This window comes from Clavelina lepadiformis, chromosome 9 (genome assembly GCF_947623445.1).
Source record: "Clavelina lepadiformis chromosome 9, kaClaLepa1.1, whole genome shotgun sequence".
Lineage (NCBI taxonomy): Eukaryota > Metazoa > Chordata > Ascidiacea > Aplousobranchia > Clavelinidae > Clavelina > Clavelina lepadiformis.
Window position 1 is genome coordinate 13,828,941 of NC_135248.1, and position 17,818 is coordinate 13,846,758.

The window sequence follows — 17,818 nt, forward strand, 5'->3', positions numbered from 1 at the left end:
AAAAGAGGTTATCTGTCTATATACATATTTATTTGTTTCTAAGATGTCTTTTATTTCTATTCTAGGGAGCAATTCAGTTTTCTGCAAAACACATAAATGTTTTACTACATATCAAAAAGAATGAAAAAGCAAAAGCGAGTGATTTATGACGTAATAAAGTACATCTTAACAAATGTAGGAACAAAACTCATTTTTCACATAAAGCGCTTTAACATTATTACACCTTGACAGAAACCATGATTGCGGAATCAGCCAAATAAAACCCTTAAACCTCCCATTAGAAATATAAAAGCACAATCTTTAAGTAGTTTCACATGAAAGCAACAAATAGATGCTTACAGCTTAAACAAAACCACAAGTTGAAAGCGGAATTTTTGTAAATTCTTTTCGATTGTTTTTTTAATCCCGGGGGAAATACTTCTGCCAAAAATCAAGCTTCTTCGTCGGCAAAATATTGGTAGTCTTCGTAGTTGTTGACGTCATAGGATGACGAAACTCTTCCTTCCAGCCTGGCCTGGTCGGCGTCCCCGTTCAAAATCGATTCCAGGTCGTATTCCGGGTCTTGTGGGTAATTGGCAAAGTTCGAGTCGGGAAAGTTGAAATATTCATCCGATGAAATCACAGAACGACCGTTGGCTGAGAAACAACATGAAGAATATAATTAGAGCCAAATAGTCCGACAATGTTTATTGTAACGAACTGTTAACTTGTTAAATTAATTGTCGCTGACGATAATCAAACTTACCTTCTTGGTAATCGTACTCGCTGTAGTCTGAGTTGTAATCACCATCTTGAACATCTTTCTCTTCATCTTGCTGAAGCATGCTCTTCAAGTCCAACTTCTCCTCAAAGTTGGAAATGAGAGGTTGAGGATATTCCTCAACATCGGAAGGTTCCTGCGTAGGGCCGGTGTCGTTTTGTTTGTCCGGCTGAAATCTCTGGATGTAGGCGGGCACGAGAACTTGAAGCAAGAGCATGGTGCTGTTTAGGACCCGGACTCTATCTCTGTTCTCACCGACAGCGTCGTTCGTTTCTCTCGCGATCTACATAAAAATAAACAAAGGATTTAGTATATACAGGATGCTAATATCAATGTTAAGTTAATGCTTGAGGCAGCTGAGACAAATACACATCAAAGAAAACTATGCAGTCAGCCCGTGCAGAGTTTTAATCGTATTTAATAGGATTCTATCCATTTGTAATTATGTACGTTTGCTAATTAATATCTTCAGTCACTTTAATCAAACGCTTCAATTAGCTTTCGCTGGTGGTCAATGAGTTTATAAAATTTTATTCGTGGTTGTTCTAGCACTGACCTGTCGCAAGTAATCCAAAGCGGTGGAGAAATAATCAAAGTAATTGGTGGAGTTTGCTTCCATTATTTCGATTTCATTGCTTATGCGCTCCATCTGGCGACCAGATGTGTCAAAAGCCAACTGTTTTGAAATAAAACGTTGTCCGTATTTTATTATTTTATAAGCATGGGTGATAAATGTGCTGTTTAGCGCACAACACAATCTTACCTGGAAATCCACTAGGAGTGCTGCTATGCCAGTAACCTCAGCACTGAGAGTTTCATTGACATCAAAAACTGATTGTTCGATGGTGGCTATGGTGGAGGCAAAACTGGCGAAGACGTCCATTGGCTGGAAAGGAAAAATATTTCAATACTCCAAAAATGCAATATTGCCTTTCACAACGCTCTACAGCAGGGGCGAGCAACTTTTTCGGTCGGCGGGCCTGATATGAGAAAATAAAGTACTAGGCGGGCCGGATTCCTGAATCGATACATTAATCGTGTATTTATCCACCTATGCAAGGAATAAATCGTATTTAATGTAAACTTTAACTTTTAAGCATAGAGACCAAAAACAGTATTTAATGAATTTATTAACGAATAATATACTTCAATAGCTGCTTAAGTCAAAACTGAACTGCTAAACTGTCTGCGGGCCGCTCAAAATATCGTCGCGGGCCGGACCCGGCCCGCGGGCCGTATGTTGCCCACCTCTGCTCTTTCATTGCTTATGCGCTCCATCTGGCGGCCAGACGTGTCAAAAGCCAACTGTTTTGAAATAAAAGATTGTCCTTATTTTGTCATTTTATAAGCATGGGTGATAAATGTGCTGTATAGCGCACAACACAATCTTACCTGGAAATCCACTAGGAGTGCTGCTATACCAGTAACCTCAGCACTGAGAGTTTCATTGACATCAAAAACTGATTGTTCGATTGTGGCTATGGTGGAGGCAAAACTGGCGAAGACGTCCATTGGCTGAAAAGGAAAAATACTTTAATACTCCATAAAAGCAATATTGCCTTCCACAATGCTCTACAGTCTACATTTAAATCTTGCAGATCTAAGCCCTGGTGGGATTCAGCCAGTTCGCACCAGTTTGCATGTGCTATACACAAAGCAAGCTTACAGGCAAGCACGTGGTAGGCATGATATATACAGCGGTGGGATTCAGCCGGTTCTTGGAATTTCAATGACCTCCACGAACCAGTTGTCAACAAGCGTATACATATATTCCCATGTGTATATCGGCCCGGGTCAATATGACATGCTACTAGTGAGAGAACCGGATGTTAAAATATTTGAATCCCATCACCCAAAAGAACTTACTCCAAACGCTAGAGATTGGTTCAGGATGCTGATCTGGTTCGTTTGTTCCCGGATCGTCTCGAATAAAGTGGAAGTGATGTTGTAAGCGTTATCCTGATCATACTCGATAAATGTCATCCGGTTCACAATACTCGTGACGTTGTTCTCCGCAGTGACATCAAAATACGTGTTACAATCACAGTTGTGAAGTCACGCAAGATTAGTCGGAATTTAACTGTAAGCAACTTTGCAAAATAGGCTTCTGTGGTTACATTGACTTAACTACTTAAATAGAGCATGGATATTGCGGAAAGAAGTAAAGTCCAGTGGCAGTCGATCCAATTAGACCGACAAATAATCGAGCGGTAACAAACAAAAATGACTATTAAAATACATAACAAATTTCTACCAAGTTTTCCGATTTGGCGCTGGACGTCCCTGGTGGCAGATATCAGTCTTCCCTGGGATCCACTGAATCTTGCCTCCATCAAGCTCACTTGGTCCTCCGTGCTCTCCATCCGTGATGTCAATTCATTCATTCTAGCAGGAGGAATCTCATTATCATTTTTGTTACATCATAAAAGCCTCTTACAATAACATGGACCTGATGAAAAGTTATCGACGGTGTTTGAAGATACCAGCACAGAAATATTAAAAGAACGTTAGTTTCATCGTGAATTGTACCCATCTCAAAATATGGGAATCCTTGGCAAATCTTATTCTTATTTGATGGTAAAGTAGAATTACTTCCATGTATAGTTCTATGTACATGGGCCCCATGTATAATGATAACGTGTTGGTACCAACGTGATTATGGTCTACCTTAGGGGTGGGAAAACTACGGCCCGCCGTCCCATTTTATGCGGCCCGCCGGCACTTGCAGAAACTCCAACTCATCACTTGTTGTTTTAATTAAACAGGTTACATGACAAATTATTACCCTTTACGAGTGTGTTTTTCTCTTCACTTTCAGTGCGTAAACACACACACGTCAGTCGCGCATGTATTGCAACATGCTCTCAGCAACTAGCCGTACACTTCTCACGCATTGTTTGATTCAATTGTTTGATCATAAAATACAAATACGGTAGCGGCTACCGTAGGCCTTTGGGATGAAGTTGCGTAGCTTTAAACGTAACTGATTGTGAAATGCAAAAATTGTGTTTAATATGAATATGCGTTTATTTACACACCGGGTAAATTTTCCTACTTTGTAATGAGAGTGTGCGGCCCGCCGGCTGCAACATTTTCTCTAATGCGGCCCGCAGTACAAAAAGTTTTCCCACCCCTGGTCTACCTTGACTGTATGTTCCATTGCGTTGTCTCTAATGACTGGATCGCTTGGTCTTTCTCAGATGCTGAATTTCTCAGCTCTGAGATCGAATCTGAAGTACTTTTATCCCCTGCTTGTAGTTCTTTTAGTTTCTTTTGCATGGAAAGATCAGTTGTGTTCAGTGTCGATAACATGACATCCTGTTGGGCGACCTTTAATACAAACAAGATAATTTTTCTTTTTTGCTTCAACACTCTTAGCATTGAGTTGGATGCAGAGTTGGTGTTATGTGATTTTACATGTTTCATGTATTTGTTAACTTAACAATTTACGCAATTTCAAGCGTACCTTCCATAGTAGATCATCTACAGCTGTTTGTTGGTTAACTGCCTCATTTATCACGGTCGTTAATATCGTTTGTTGGTCGCCCATAGATTCTCGAAGGTCGTTAACAATTGACTTTATGTTTGTTATGTTATCCCATACATCAGATACGACGCTGTTAATTTGCCAAGAAACTTTATCTTCTATTTCAGTGCAATTCAGAGCATTTTCACGAAGAGCATCGAATTCGGTCCTAAGGTTAGTTTGTTGGTCTTGAAGATTCTTTTCAGAAACCTGCTTCTCATTTTGCTGTAAAACAATAAAAACACACAAGAAATTGTGAACGGTATGTTTTCGACTTACAATTATTGTTTCATTATGTTTGTAAAAACTTAATTAAATATTCTAATTTACATCACAAAGTTAAAAATTCCAGCCGTTGTGTTTTCCACATAGGGTTTGAATATTTAGCTTCATAACTTACAAGAATTGTGATAAGGTTTCCAGCAGCTGAGACGGACTCTTTCAATTCATCAAATCTTTCGGCATTTCTCCTCACTGACCCATTGATTTGAGCCAAGCTATCGTTGAAGTTGGAAACATCTTCGTCTAGAATCGCAATTTGGTTCAACGCGCCAGCTATCAATTCAACGCGAGCATCGAGAAATTCCAACTGTAAAATTGTTATGTTAAGGCTTACATCGAGCCTATAATATTGTGCTGTTTATAGTTGTTGTACCGACTGTAGAAATTACTTGGGTTGTGCAAATGCAAATACAAATACAAATGCATCCTGTGGTTGAGCACTTCTGCAATAGACCCAAAACTTTGGTCTAAACATTGATCAATCTCGTGCGTGCAGCTGCCGCACAATTCTCATTTTATCTTGTTGCAAATATACTCTCTGTGTCAGTTAATTTCAAAATACTGGAACATTTCATACCTTTGTACATTCTGCAATGTCTAAATGTCCACTATCTAGCCTACCACATGCATGAAGTAGGTTATATCCAGACTACAGAGTTTGGCATAAGCGCACTCAATACTGCTTTTGATGAGCTCAGTGCCACATTTATGGTGACGTTATTTTGCACTTTGACTTGGACAGAACTTCTGCACACTCAATTTGCAATTGATATAAAGAATAAAATAGGTCAAACTGTGTACATTGCTCTGTAATTGCGCACTTCCATTGCTTCCGAGCAATTTCGCACACCGCAATTGTCATTTTTGGTTGTTCATTACGCCCAGGATCTTGCTGAAAACGGCCACACTATGAAGCCTGCTATAACGCAAGCTTAAATATGCTCTTCTAAAAATAACAAATAAACGAACCGTATCTCCGACCGAATCCAAATCTCCATTGACATTTTCTTTCCACAGTGTTAGCGAGCCTAGTGTCTCATTAACATTGTGGTTTTCAAGTTCAAAGCCATCTTGCTCACGTTGAATGCCACTGATGAGATTTTCTGTTGCTGATTTGAAAGTTGTGAATTCCTGTAAAAATTTAACATAGACATCTTAAAATACAATGAATTGTGACCGTTTTAAATACATACAGTATACCGAATACAATACAATAATACATAATACAATACCGAAGTTAAATACAGTTAATTTACCTCCTGTCGTAACGTTAGGGATTCGGCGAAACTGTACATCAGTTCACGATTTGATTCGGAAAACTTTTCCAGTTCATCGAAGTCAGCGCGTTGATAGAAAACGGTGACGTTAAGGAGTGAAACTTTGTCCGCTAGTTGGTAGACAGTGACATCCAATGAACGAAGATGATTCTCGTTTCTGATAAAAAATAAACGATCAACTTCGATTGATTTTAAGGCAGTTATTATCAAAAACTGGTTTAATTGGATAACCAAGCCAGTCTGCTTTACGTGAGAAATATAGAGTCAGCTTATGCACGCATACAACAGAGTTGCTGTATTTTCACCTGAGACATCACTTGATAACCTGTTAAAAATTCTTTTGCCAAAGTAAAAAATGCTGTACACCGTGCGATTGCTTCACGTATGGTAACGCAGTGTCAGCATGAAATGGCAAGTCATTACAAACGATATTTAACCTGGCTCGATACGCACAAGTATTTGCACCTGTCTGTACACTGAACACGTCATACTGAGATCCATCAGTCAATTGTAATTAATTGACTGTAATGCCTTTTTTGACCATATATTTAAGCGTACCAATATAAATAGCCAATACTCCATATTTCAAAATAATATGCTTATAGTTGGTTCTTTAGTTCTTTGTCGTCCACAAAGTCAATATTTTTTAAAGTCTCACTTTGCCGATTGCTGAAAAGTCTTCAAAGCTGTTTTTAAAACTAATTGTTATCTCTCTATGATGGGTGCAGAAGCATCACCAAGCCACCCTAAATTCGGTAAAGTACGATAAAAGCATTGTTCGAAACCACAATTCAAATTAACCGTAGACATTGTGTGAAGTAACATAGCCTATACCTAGACTACCCTGCAGTGCCCAGCAGGTCGACACATTTGAGGTGTGAGAAAAAGTTTAATCTTGTACGAATGCATTAACATGCGGAATCGCGTTCAGAGTGCAGAAAAAATTCCCACGGCCTTAGCACATCTCTGGGCCATCGGCCTTACCCATCGGCCTTATCACTAGTGAGTCGATTGGTGAGAATCAAATCCAGTCACCTTATAGGGACTAGAACTTGAAAAACGTTGTGTCATTTTGAAAAGGAAAAGTTATTGAAAGAGTCTGATAACTTAAACACTTATTCGCCTGGAAAGTTTAATCACAGAAACGGCAGCAAATAGTTGTCAAAGTGATCTTTATTTTAGAATAACACACATGATATTTACAGGTATGTAGAAAAGGCACCAGGTTTAACGTATCCAAGTTAATTCAAATTTCAAAAAATTAAGCACCAAATATGGGGTCAAATGAGGGCAATGACTGGTTGGGTGACTGAGAGCAGCCGGAAGAATAATCCTGTAAGAAATCTGCTCGCTGTGTGAGGTCATCATCCAGAGGCCATAAAGAATCCACTTCGCCGGAGAGCATTTCGTTGAATCCAAATCCTTGACTGAAGTCATTTGACTCGTAGTCGATGCCAAGTTGCGTCGGTTCCGGAGATGACGTGAGTGATTGGAGGATCGACGTGACGTCAGGATCTTCAGCAGCAGTTGAGTGACTTGTGTTTTCTGATGACGAGGTTCGGGGAGAGATGATTGGTGAGTAATTGCTGCTCATGACGTCACCGTTTGCTTTGTGCATACGTATGTGCTTACGTAACGAACTGGGGTGGGTGGAGCTGCGATCACATCCTTTGTACTTTAACATAAAAGGCAATCATCAAATTTTAGAATTGAAATTTCACCTGACTTGGTTTGCAAAGAAAAGTCTTTAAATTAAAACATGTGAAAGCGAAACTGGGAATGTTGCTTACCTTGCAAACATATAATTTTCCTTCAATGTGCATGTAGCTGTGCTTTTTACGATCAGAGCTATTGGCAAATCGTCGATCACACCCAAGATATTTGCATCGAAACGGTTTTTCGCCTGAAATAAAACATTGCATACTTGGAAGCTCGTATTTGGTTAATGAAAGTGCAGAAAATGCTAAGAATAACGCTTAGACTAAAATATTATCTTACCTGTGTGAGTTCTTATATGGATTTTGAGATTTTCGGTCCGACCAAATCCCTTACTGCAGACGGGGCATGCGAACGGTTTCTCTCTAGTGTGAACTCGGATGTGGTTGACCAGCTTGTACTTGGCCTTGAATGCTTTCAAATGACGTTTGCAGTTACGCCAGTAGCAAGTGTGGTCGCTTCGTTCCGGTCCTCCGACGTGATCACAAGTGATGTGGTGGACAAACGCTTTCATGTCTTCGAAGATTAAACCGCACACTCTGCTGCCCTCCTGGCTCCGGATCATCCATTTGCACGCAGTCGGTTTCAAAAGTTGGTTGGAAAAAGCTTTTTTGATAGTTACTGACTGTTGCTGTTGAGCGGTTGGCGGCAACTGTAGCAAGCCTTGGGATTGTTGCTGAATGGTTCCCCGCTGTCTCCGAAAGTTTGACGGTTGTTGCTGAAAGTTTGACGGTTGTTGCTGAAAGTTTAACGGTTGTTGCCGAAAGGTTGATGGTTGTTGCCGAATGTTTGATGGTTGTTGTAGAGCTTGATATTGCACCGGAGTTTGCTGAGGTTGAAAGTAATAAGGATGCTGATAGCCGGATGATAGCGGTGGAAGTTGATGAAAATTTCTTGATGCGTCATATCCGGGATAAAACGCAGGCGTCGGCGTTGTGGGATAAAGATGGGCCTGATAGTTGAACGATTGTTGTTGAGCAGACGAGAACAAATTTTGAGGGTTCAGGTTAATTCTTGACTCATAATGATCACACGGACGGTTGGTAAAAGCTGTTGGATGCATTGGCTTGATTTATATCATAAAAATCTGAAAACATAAAAACAGATAAAAAATTTCGCGATTATCTAATCATATAAATGTAGAAAGATACATACCTCTGACAGACTATTCAACCCATGTCAGGTTGTATAAGGTTTTACGATCACTTCTGCTTCAAATGGTATCTGTCGAACACTGACCAACTACTGGACACATCTGACTGGATCCTGGTCATTTATACCTGGCCTGATCTGGCTCTGCTTTTTTCTTATCACGACGTCACAATCAAATCTTTGTTTGTTTAACTTTCGATCGTTCGCGATCGCTTTCTCACCATGTCACGTGTTGCGATCCCAAACTCATTATTTATCTTCGGTCGCTAGTTATCGAGTCTACAACGAAGATAATTCCAGGACGCAGCACGCGTCCATCGATGACGTTGCATGAGGCCTATAAGGGCGCGAAAGTTGAAAATATTTGCACTTGCAGGATTAACCGGTGTAAGACAATGTTTTGAGCACTTTTTGAGATAAACTTAAACATTTTTACTCTCATTTGTTTCTTTCAAACCAGGTGAGAGGTGAAAAAATGAGACGAAACTTACGCAAAAGTACATTTTGGTATCAGTTTTATTATTTTAACCATTACCTGCTTTGAATTCCATTTTTTATCGCTGCTGCTTTGAGTGGTTGTGTTTTGTGATTAAAACGTTATAATGTACAAATGTATGATGTATTTTTGCTTGAAAATAAAAGACAAAACATTTTGCAAAATATCAAATAAATTTACAATTCAACTTGCACAAAATATGAAATACTTTTTACAAATTTTTCACTTTTATTTTTTTTCTGTTTCTTTAGGTCGGTGCATAAAACATATTTCATATTAATTTTCATTGAACATCATTAAACCCATTCAATGGTAGTTGATGTCGATGGAAATGTTTAATTATCTCCATTAATGATGTAATTATTCGTTTCTCTTTGTCTCACACCTTTCAAAAAAACTTAACTTCACCGAGAACATTTATCACTAAACAGGTGATTAGCCTATTGTCGCGTCACAATCAGTGTTATTCGGGCATCGAGATACCGGTTGTTTAGTTGATTGTGGGGGGTCATTGAATAACTTTGACTTTCACTTGATTTTTTGTTTAGAAAGTTTAAGAAGGTATTTGCAGGAAAAGCAAAATATTTAGGCACACTCCAATTTTCGTTGCAAATGTAACTGGAAATGTATCCGGTTTATTTTCTTGTTATTTAAAATACTTCCCCGTTTATCAAAACAAAAATGTTCCGAAGAATAGAAATTATGAAAATATAAAAAAGCAAAATATATCAGTTGAAATGTTGAAACATTTTTTACAATGAAAAATAACAGAAGTTTAGAAGTTAGCTTACTTGGTTGGTTTTGTTGCATTGAAACATCTACCACAACATTTTCTTCAAACACATCAGTTTCTAATTTTACAACTTAAGTATTTTTACAAAAAAGTTTGCTTTGTGACGTCATCAAAATGACGTCCCGCAATCGTTTCTTAAACTTCCGACCAACGATCGCTTTCCCACGAGCTCATATGCGTCGCGATTTCCACAAAACCCATTGTTTGCCTACAACCAGTCTTTATCTAGTCTGCAATGGCACCCAGCACGCGTCATCGTTGACGTTGCGTGATGTCACAATGTGCGCGAAAGTTCAAAATGTTTGGGCTTGTATACATATATTTTAAACTGGATTATTTTCACTATCAGAAATGTACAAAATGTCAAAAAGCCAGATTTTAACAGTTTTTGTTTCCGTATCTTTAACGATTTTTAATATTTTTGACAATTTGAGTCAGTCTAAACAACAGAATTGATCGAAATTAAAAACATTGCATAAGAACTTTTATTATAATTTCTGGAACAAACTCTAAATCAATCCGGTCCACTTGGGAACCAACTGAGGAACTGTTTTGGTTAATTTTACAACTTTCACAGCATACTTTATATAAAAAAACGCTGTTTTTGTTTTTATATATACGATTTGAAAGTTGAATTTTGATTTTATTTGTAGTTTTAGTCTAAAAATTGATCGCTTCTTTGTTACTGGCTGTTGGGAAGTTGATCAATTTTATAATTTTAAGTTTAATTTAACGAAGAAAATTGTTAAAAGTAATTTGAAAAATATTTTTTAATGGTTTTATAGTTTAAAAAGGATAATTTTTTAAAGTATGCAGCAATGTGTTATGAAGTTATATTTTTAACTTATACGAAATGGTAAATAAATTTAAATTAAGACGTTTGTTCAAATAACGGAAAATCTTTTGTGGATAATAATTAACGCTCAGAAAAATCTCATGCCCCATTCCATAATTACTTCCTAAAATTTCCCAAACTGAAACGACGCCATAAATACCGTAATTACTCGCTTCCCTTTTGTCGTTCAACTTCGCTCATTCAAACACGATTATCGGTTTTGGTGATTACCCTATTGTTACATCATAATGACTGAAGCTGATTAAACTCTGGTTTTGTGAGGGTTTGACAAGATTAGCTAAATGGAACATCGGTAAAATAATTTTGAAATTGCCTTAGACTTCTGAAATCGTCTAATGACCTTGTATTGTTTGGATAAATTTTACGTTTGGTGGAAATTCATTTCTTCAAAGTGTATTTGTCCAAAAGTACTTGAATGAGACTTTTTTAGCTTCGACCTAAAATATTCTGATTTAATAATTTTATGAACAATGTTGTTTGGTGAGCATTAACGGGTCTTTCACGATCACAGTTTCAAACAAAATTGTTGAACGAAAATTCAAACTTCGCACCTTACTTAGGGCAGCACGTCTCGTACACAAACCAGTCCTGTATGTGCAAATATTTTCGACTCTCGCCTCAATTGTGATATCACGCAACGTCATAGGTGGACACGTGCCAACTCCAGGTGTAAATGACACAGCAGGCCCGATAACTAGGTAAATAATGAATTGAATGAATCTCAGCAAGTGACTTGGTGGGAAGGCGGTCGAGGAGTAGAAGTAAAAAAAAATTTGTCCGTGTGACTTTGTTATGACGAAAATCTTAGCATGTACTGGAGACGAATTGGTACCGCAACACTATGAATGAACATCATCATTACTTTTGGGAAAATAACAAAGTAATATTTGTATTCTAAAAACTGTGGGTATTCGAAGAAAAATCGGCCAAGAAATTTTATTCTGTATTTTTTGGCTTCCAAACGTTCGCAACAACGGCTTATTTCCCTGAAACTAGGAGAAGCTTTTCGCTCTTCGTCCGCTGTTTGTCAGTAAAAAACGTGTAGTATTTTCTGCCCGACTAAATTATTTTAAACTACAAATTTCTATTGTTATGGACATACAATTGGAAATGTACTTTGAATAGTTTTACTGTCAAATTTGATTGTTTTACTTTTTTTACCATAAAGGCAAAATAAAAATGAAAGTGAAAGACAGAATTACCCAGGGCACTTTGGGTCGCACGAACAAACAAAAGATCGCTCGACCATCTGCAAAATACTGTCTGTGACATAGAAATAGGGCAACCACCAGCCGTGATAATCCTCTACTATCAAGCTAAGTTCTGCAAGATGTGGGAATCAAGAAATCACCTCAATTATGACGATAAATGAAAATATTCTGAACACGGTAATTACGTCATGTAAATCAAGTTGAGTTGATTGATGAAGTTATGGAAATTATTTATAGCAGCCTTCAATTGTTTGGTCTATTTAAATCGTTTATTTTTTATATGTTTGGAAAATCACATTTACAATTTTCAAATTTCAAATTTTTGTCTCATCTTATTTCAGCAAATAACTGCACATTTAATTAATATTGGAGTAAAAATTCAAATTTAAAATTTAGATCTGATGACGTTGTAACCTGTTTTCAAACATGGACGCGTTCCTGTATTAAGAAAAGAACGCTATTTTCAGTCGAAAAAGTTCAAAATGACTTAAAATGTTCAACCAAGCAACGAGTCCTTATATACTTTGTCAATGCAAAAATAAACACAATTACGATCTTATTTGATATCTTGATGAACTTATTCCAATATATTGGATATATATATAAGTGTAGTTTTGACTTTTCCCACTTGGACAAAATATTGTTTTCGTGAAATTGAAACGAACGCGTATTCACAATATTGCGTTTTGCTTGATTTGAACGTGCATGTGCATGAGCAAATAATAATTTCTACTTTCGCAACCATGGTGACATCACGCAACGTCATCGATGGACGCGTGCCAAGCGCAGGTGTAGGTGATTTAAGCAGCGTCTGAAGGTAAATAATGAGCTGAGGAAATCGCGACAGGTGAGCTGGTGGGAGAGCGATCGGCTTTTGAGAGCTAAACAATCAAAAATAGACGGCATTGTGATGTTATTATGACGACATACATTTTATACACATGTCAATTTTGAAACGATATCCTTGCATTTTAAAAAGTGAACTATGTAACACAACTATTGCCAACAATGATTTAATGCTTCAAATGGTAACTTTTTAACCTTTTCTGGGAGAAGACATTTGGGTGGTCATTGTAAAAACTTTGTACTGCAGTGTTTTAGGTTTTTGCACAAAGTTGTACTTGTACACTGCACTAATTTTATTGTGAAATCGTAAAAAGTTCACAATAGTTGTTTTCTTGTTGCAGTTTTTCTTAATTTTCAAGAAAGTTAACTTAGCTTTAAATTGAGCTTCGTTGAGTTAAGGTCGAATTGGCCGTTTCACTTAGTTTTCACTTATAACAAACCAACACAATGGAAGTTCATTTGAAGACATTCATTCAATTTTATACCTTGAGCAACAAACAACGAGAAAACAAACAATTGATTGTCGCGCAACGATCGGACAAATTTCCGATGAATAAAAAGAATAAAGCGCATAATGACGTAATAATCATTGCGACCAGCTGACGGGCATACAGTAACAATTAAGGACTGGCAAGTTAAAAGTGTCCGTCTCAGAATATCGGATCGATTACAAAAATTTATTAGTTTTGAAAAAAACATTCTTATTTGTTAATTTCTTGCTGAAATACAGTAGATTTGTAAATTAAGTTCTTGTTGTAATAGAGCAGACGTAGGCAAACTGCGGCTCGCGAGCCGCATGCGGCTCTCCGGCATTTTTTTTGTGGCTCTTCTGGTCGAACCGTAAAATTCCAAAAAATTTGTAAAGGCTACCAAGAGCATCATTTATGAACGTTTCTGTCTATTGTTTTGCTTATTTAGGCCAGCATTTCGTTTATGACGTAACAGTAGACATAGAATCCGACATCGTTTTCAGGTATAGATTCTATACTCTAAGAGTCTATGGCAAAGGCTGTTAAAGTGCGCCTCGCCGACATGCTTTTTATGGGTCTTCTAGCTAAAAAGTAACATCCCAAAATGACTATTAATAATATAATAACCAAATTGACAATCATTACTGATTTTGCGGCTCTCTGGTGTTTATATTTTTCCGCAAGTGACTCTTTCATTGAACAAGTTTGCCCACCCCTGTAATAGAGCAAAATGCAATAGTCAAGTTACAAAGCGGTTTACGTTTTGATTTCAAATGAGAAAAAATTATCAAACGTAGCGTTGTTTTTATTACCGTTGTTATAATACACCATTAATGTATTAAAATAGGGATAACTGGAAAAAGCAAAAAAACAAACTAGTTTAAAAGTTTTTCATTATTACTGCATCGTAACAGTGGACTTCAACACAACATTTGGTCACGTTTTTGTGCATAGAGGTTAACTGCTAAAACACAAACAGTTTTAGAGAAGAAACTTTTAAAACAAAAAGAAAAGTTACAGTTAATGAAAGTCAAATTCAGACAAAAGATCTCAAACCAAGTAAGTAAATAAGCGTTATCTCGGTCAGACGGAAAACACAGATTGTGAGGTAACAATGGGATAATCACCAACCGGGGTAAACGTCTCCTGTCATGCCAGGATTTGGAAGGCGAAAAACACTGAGTCGATTATTCCAATTATGATGATAATTATGATAGAGGATTTTTAGGAATTTCGGAAAACGACAATTATAACAATTTCACCAGGTTTTGACGATCAAAAAAGAGAATTCTCAACCCAATCAGATATATTCTCAATTCATGAAAATATTTTTGGTTTTATATTTTAAAAATCGGTTAGATATCTTTATGCAAAAATGACGATTTTTAAAACCAAAAACTCAACTAAAAAGCTGTGGTATAAGTTTAGCATTAACCGACAATGACAAGGGAAACGCGACGGGCGTTAAATTAATAATTTGGTTTTTATATAACTTTGTTACCAAAATATTTTCAGAGCGTTTAGTGTTTTTTTTAGGCCGATGTTTATGAACATTGGCAAGTAGTTGTTAACTTGTATTTAACTTGATAAACACAGTAATTGCAAATATTTTCGACTTTCACGCCCATAGTGACATCATGCAACGTCATCGCTGGACGCGTGCTGCGTCCTGGAATTATCTTCGTTGTAGACTCGATAACTAGCGACCGAAGGTAAATTATGAGTTTTGGGAATCGCAGCACGTGACCCGGTGGGAAAGCGATCGCCAACGATCGGAAGTTAAACAAACAAAGAATTGATTGTGACGTCGTGATAAGTAAAAAGCAGAGCCAGATCAGGCCAGGTATAAATGACCAGGATCCAGTCAGATGTGCCCAGTAGTTGGTCAGTGTTCGACAGATACCATTTGAAGCAGAAAAAATCGTAAAAGTTTTCACAACCTGATATGGGTTGAAAAGTCTGCCAGAGGTATGTATCTTTCCACATTTATATGATTGGATAATGGCGAAATTTTTTATCTGTTTTTATGTTTTCAGATTTCTCTGAAATAATCGAGAATATGAATTCTCCGAGCGGACCTAACCTCCCACCAGTTGCTCCTTACGATCCAAGAGCTAACAGAGATCCCCAAAATTTGTTCTCGGCCCAGCATCCCTATGTCAACTATCAGGCCTATCCTTATCCGACAACTCCGACGCCGGCATTTTATTCCGGATATGACGCATCAACCTTTCAGCAACAACTGTCAAACTTTCAGCAGCAACCGTTGGCCATTCAGCACCAATCCCGAAACTTTCTACGTTTGCCGCCGTTAGCTCAACAGCAACAGCAACAGCCTCAACAACCAGCCGCTAAAGAAAAAGCGTTTTCCAACCAACTTTCGAAACCGACTGCGTGCGAATGGATGATCTGGAGCCAGGAGGGCAGCAGAGTGTGCGGTTTAATCTTCGAAGACATGAAAGCGTTTGTCCACCACATCACTTGTGATCACGTCGGAGGACCGGAACAAAGCAACCACACTTGCTACTGGCGTCAATGCAACCGTCATTTGAAAGCTTTCAAGGCCAAGTACAAGCTGGTCAACCACATCCGAGTTCACACTGGAGAGAAATCTTTCCAATGCTTCAGATGTGGAAAGCGATTTAGCCGGAGTGAAACCCTCAAAATCCATATAAGAACTCACACATGTAAGATATCTGGCATTCTCTACACTTTCATTAACGAAATATGAGATTCCAAGTCTGCAATTTTTTATTTCAGCAGAAAAACGGTTTCGATGCGAATATCCTGGGTGTGATCGATGATTTTCCAACAGTTCTGATCGTAAAAAGCACAGCTACATGCACATTGAAGGAAAACCTTTTGTTTGCAAGGTAAGCAACATTCCTAGTTCGCTTTGATATGTTTTAATTTAAAGACTTTTCTTTGTAAACGAAGTCAGCAAAATTTGAGCGTCTTTGCCACAAGTATTGATTCTTATTTTTTGCTTTAAAGTACAAAGGATGCGAACGAAAGTACAGCCACCCCAGCTCGTTACGCAAGCACCATCACAATCATGAAGCAAACGATGACGTCTCTCGTAGCGACAAGTCTTTAAACAACTTCCCTGAGTCCACCTCCAATACATCCAGGGCTTCAAATATGGCGACCGAAACCAGGCAGCAAGCACGAATTACGTCTTCACCCCAGGGAAGCTCGGAAGCTTCAGCAAAATTTGCCGAGCTTCAGTCACCTCAAGATCGGGTAATGCATTCCGATATTCTCGATGTAACGCCCTTCAACGACAACCAAGAGGAGTGGATACTAAATGATGTGGACTTTGTGGAAGAACAGGTCACGTATGATCCAGATGACGCCAACTATTTTAACTATTACCCAGAACAGGCACCAGTTAAAGGTAACGATCGAGGCGGTTGGTAGACGTGTCAATTTTATGCGGAATGTTAAGGTACAATTTCGACTGGTTTTGAAGATTTCAATTTAGTGTGTCAACTCTTTAGCTACGATATAAAGTTGTATTAAGCATGTAGTAATTCGTTTGGGTAATCTCTTTCTTAAACCGGTCGTGTCTTGATTGAGCCGGTCTATGGTGCCCGCATGGTTGTGCAATAGCTCTTGTAAAGACCTCTGGCGCATTTATATCGACAACCGTCAACACCAACTCTACAACCGCAAAGAAACCCGGGAGCTTTTGCAGAATTCGCCGAGCTTCAGCCACCGAAAGGTCGGGTAATGTATCTGGAAATTCCCGATGTAGCGCCCTTCCACGACAACCAGGCTTCCAAATAATGGAGATTTTATGGAAGGGCAGATCGGGCATGATCCAGATGATGGTGCCAACCACTTCAACTCTTACCCAGAATAACCATTCGAAGTTTGAAATTTAGACTGGTTGCATACATATTCATTGTGTGTAGGATGTTACAATCTAGACTGGTTTTGAAGATATCCATTTTGTCTGTACTACCTTGTAATACGATACCAACTTGTTTTAAACGTGTGTATTTTATGTGTATGCTTGTAAAATTCTAGTACGTGTGCCCAATATAATGGAATAAATTTCAAAATATGTATTTTGCATGAGTTTTTAGTGTCAGTCACTATTGTCATGTACAATTGCGGTACATCAGTGACTCCTAAGTTAAAAAAGTCACATACGAAAACAATATCTTACATTTTATGTCGTTTGCTGAATTGCTTTGCAAGCAGCCGCGCTCGGATCAGCCTATTTTTAACCCTATGTTCAGCTCGTTATAACAGTCCTAGTTACCTTGACAACCGTCTCACAATTCTCTCCAATTGTCTATCTTCTTCCTGTCTTTGGGCTTCGGTAACAGACATCGTCTTTCTTAAACCGGTCGAGTATCGAGGGAATATCGAGTGTGGATGCGACCGAGTTTATCTGGCAACTGTAAAACGATGCGTAGAATTTT

General features: G+C 38.1%; 2 protein-coding genes and 1 pseudogene across 7 annotated transcripts; 1 reads left to right on the top strand and 2 right to left on the bottom strand.

Annotated features, from left to right (window-relative positions):
* Positions 1-37: 37 nt before the first annotated feature.
* On the bottom strand, positions 38-3,141 carry LOC143471269 (uncharacterized). Of its 3 annotated transcripts, none has more exons than XM_076969692.1 (8): positions 3,015-3,141; positions 2,627-2,770; positions 2,153-2,275; positions 2,009-2,065; positions 1,524-1,646; positions 1,317-1,436; positions 746-1,043; positions 38-636 (listed from the first exon to the last, which is right to left on the bottom strand). In XM_076969692.1, exons 2-8 carry the CDS (start codon positions 2,741-2,743, stop codon positions 431-433), a joined length of 1,044 nt encoding a protein of 347 aa, XP_076825807.1. In that variant the 5' UTR covers positions 2,744-2,770; positions 3,015-3,141; the 3' UTR covers positions 38-430. The 3 variants fall into 3 exon arrangements, with proteins under 3 accessions (XP_076825807.1, XP_076825806.1, XP_076825808.1); XM_076969691.1 differs by having other exon boundaries at positions 2,627-2,840; positions 3,015-3,136; XM_076969693.1 differs by lacking the exons at positions 2,009-2,065; positions 3,015-3,141 and having other exon boundaries at positions 2,627-2,762.
* LOC143471264 (uncharacterized) lies at positions 2,868-17,773 on the bottom strand. 3 transcript variants are annotated; one of them, XM_076969682.1, is made up of 7 exons: positions 17,656-17,773; positions 5,825-6,002; positions 5,538-5,699; positions 4,687-4,875; positions 4,227-4,511; positions 3,903-4,090; positions 2,868-3,145 (listed from the first exon to the last, which is right to left on the bottom strand). In XM_076969682.1, the coding sequence occupies exons 1-7, from the start codon at positions 17,724-17,726 to the stop codon at positions 2,884-2,886; spliced, it is 1,335 nt and encodes a 444-aa protein (XP_076825797.1). In that variant the 5' UTR covers positions 17,727-17,773; the 3' UTR covers positions 2,868-2,883. The 3 variants fall into 3 exon arrangements, with proteins under 3 accessions (XP_076825797.1, XP_076825799.1, XP_076825798.1); XM_076969684.1 differs by having other exon boundaries at positions 5,825-5,995; positions 17,656-17,753; XM_076969683.1 differs by lacking the exons at positions 2,868-3,145; positions 3,903-4,090; positions 4,227-4,511; ... (2 more) ...; positions 5,825-6,002; positions 17,656-17,773 and adding exons at positions 6,012-7,520; positions 7,636-7,748; positions 7,844-8,648; positions 8,717-8,794.
* Positions 15,235-17,442, top strand: LOC143470655 (uncharacterized; annotated as a pseudogene). The gene is made up of 4 exons (XR_013119388.1): positions 15,235-15,265; positions 15,422-16,072; positions 16,146-16,258; positions 16,380-17,442. The product of XR_013119388.1 is annotated as an uncharacterized LOC143470655 (transcript).
* Positions 17,774-17,818: the final 45 nt, after the last annotated feature.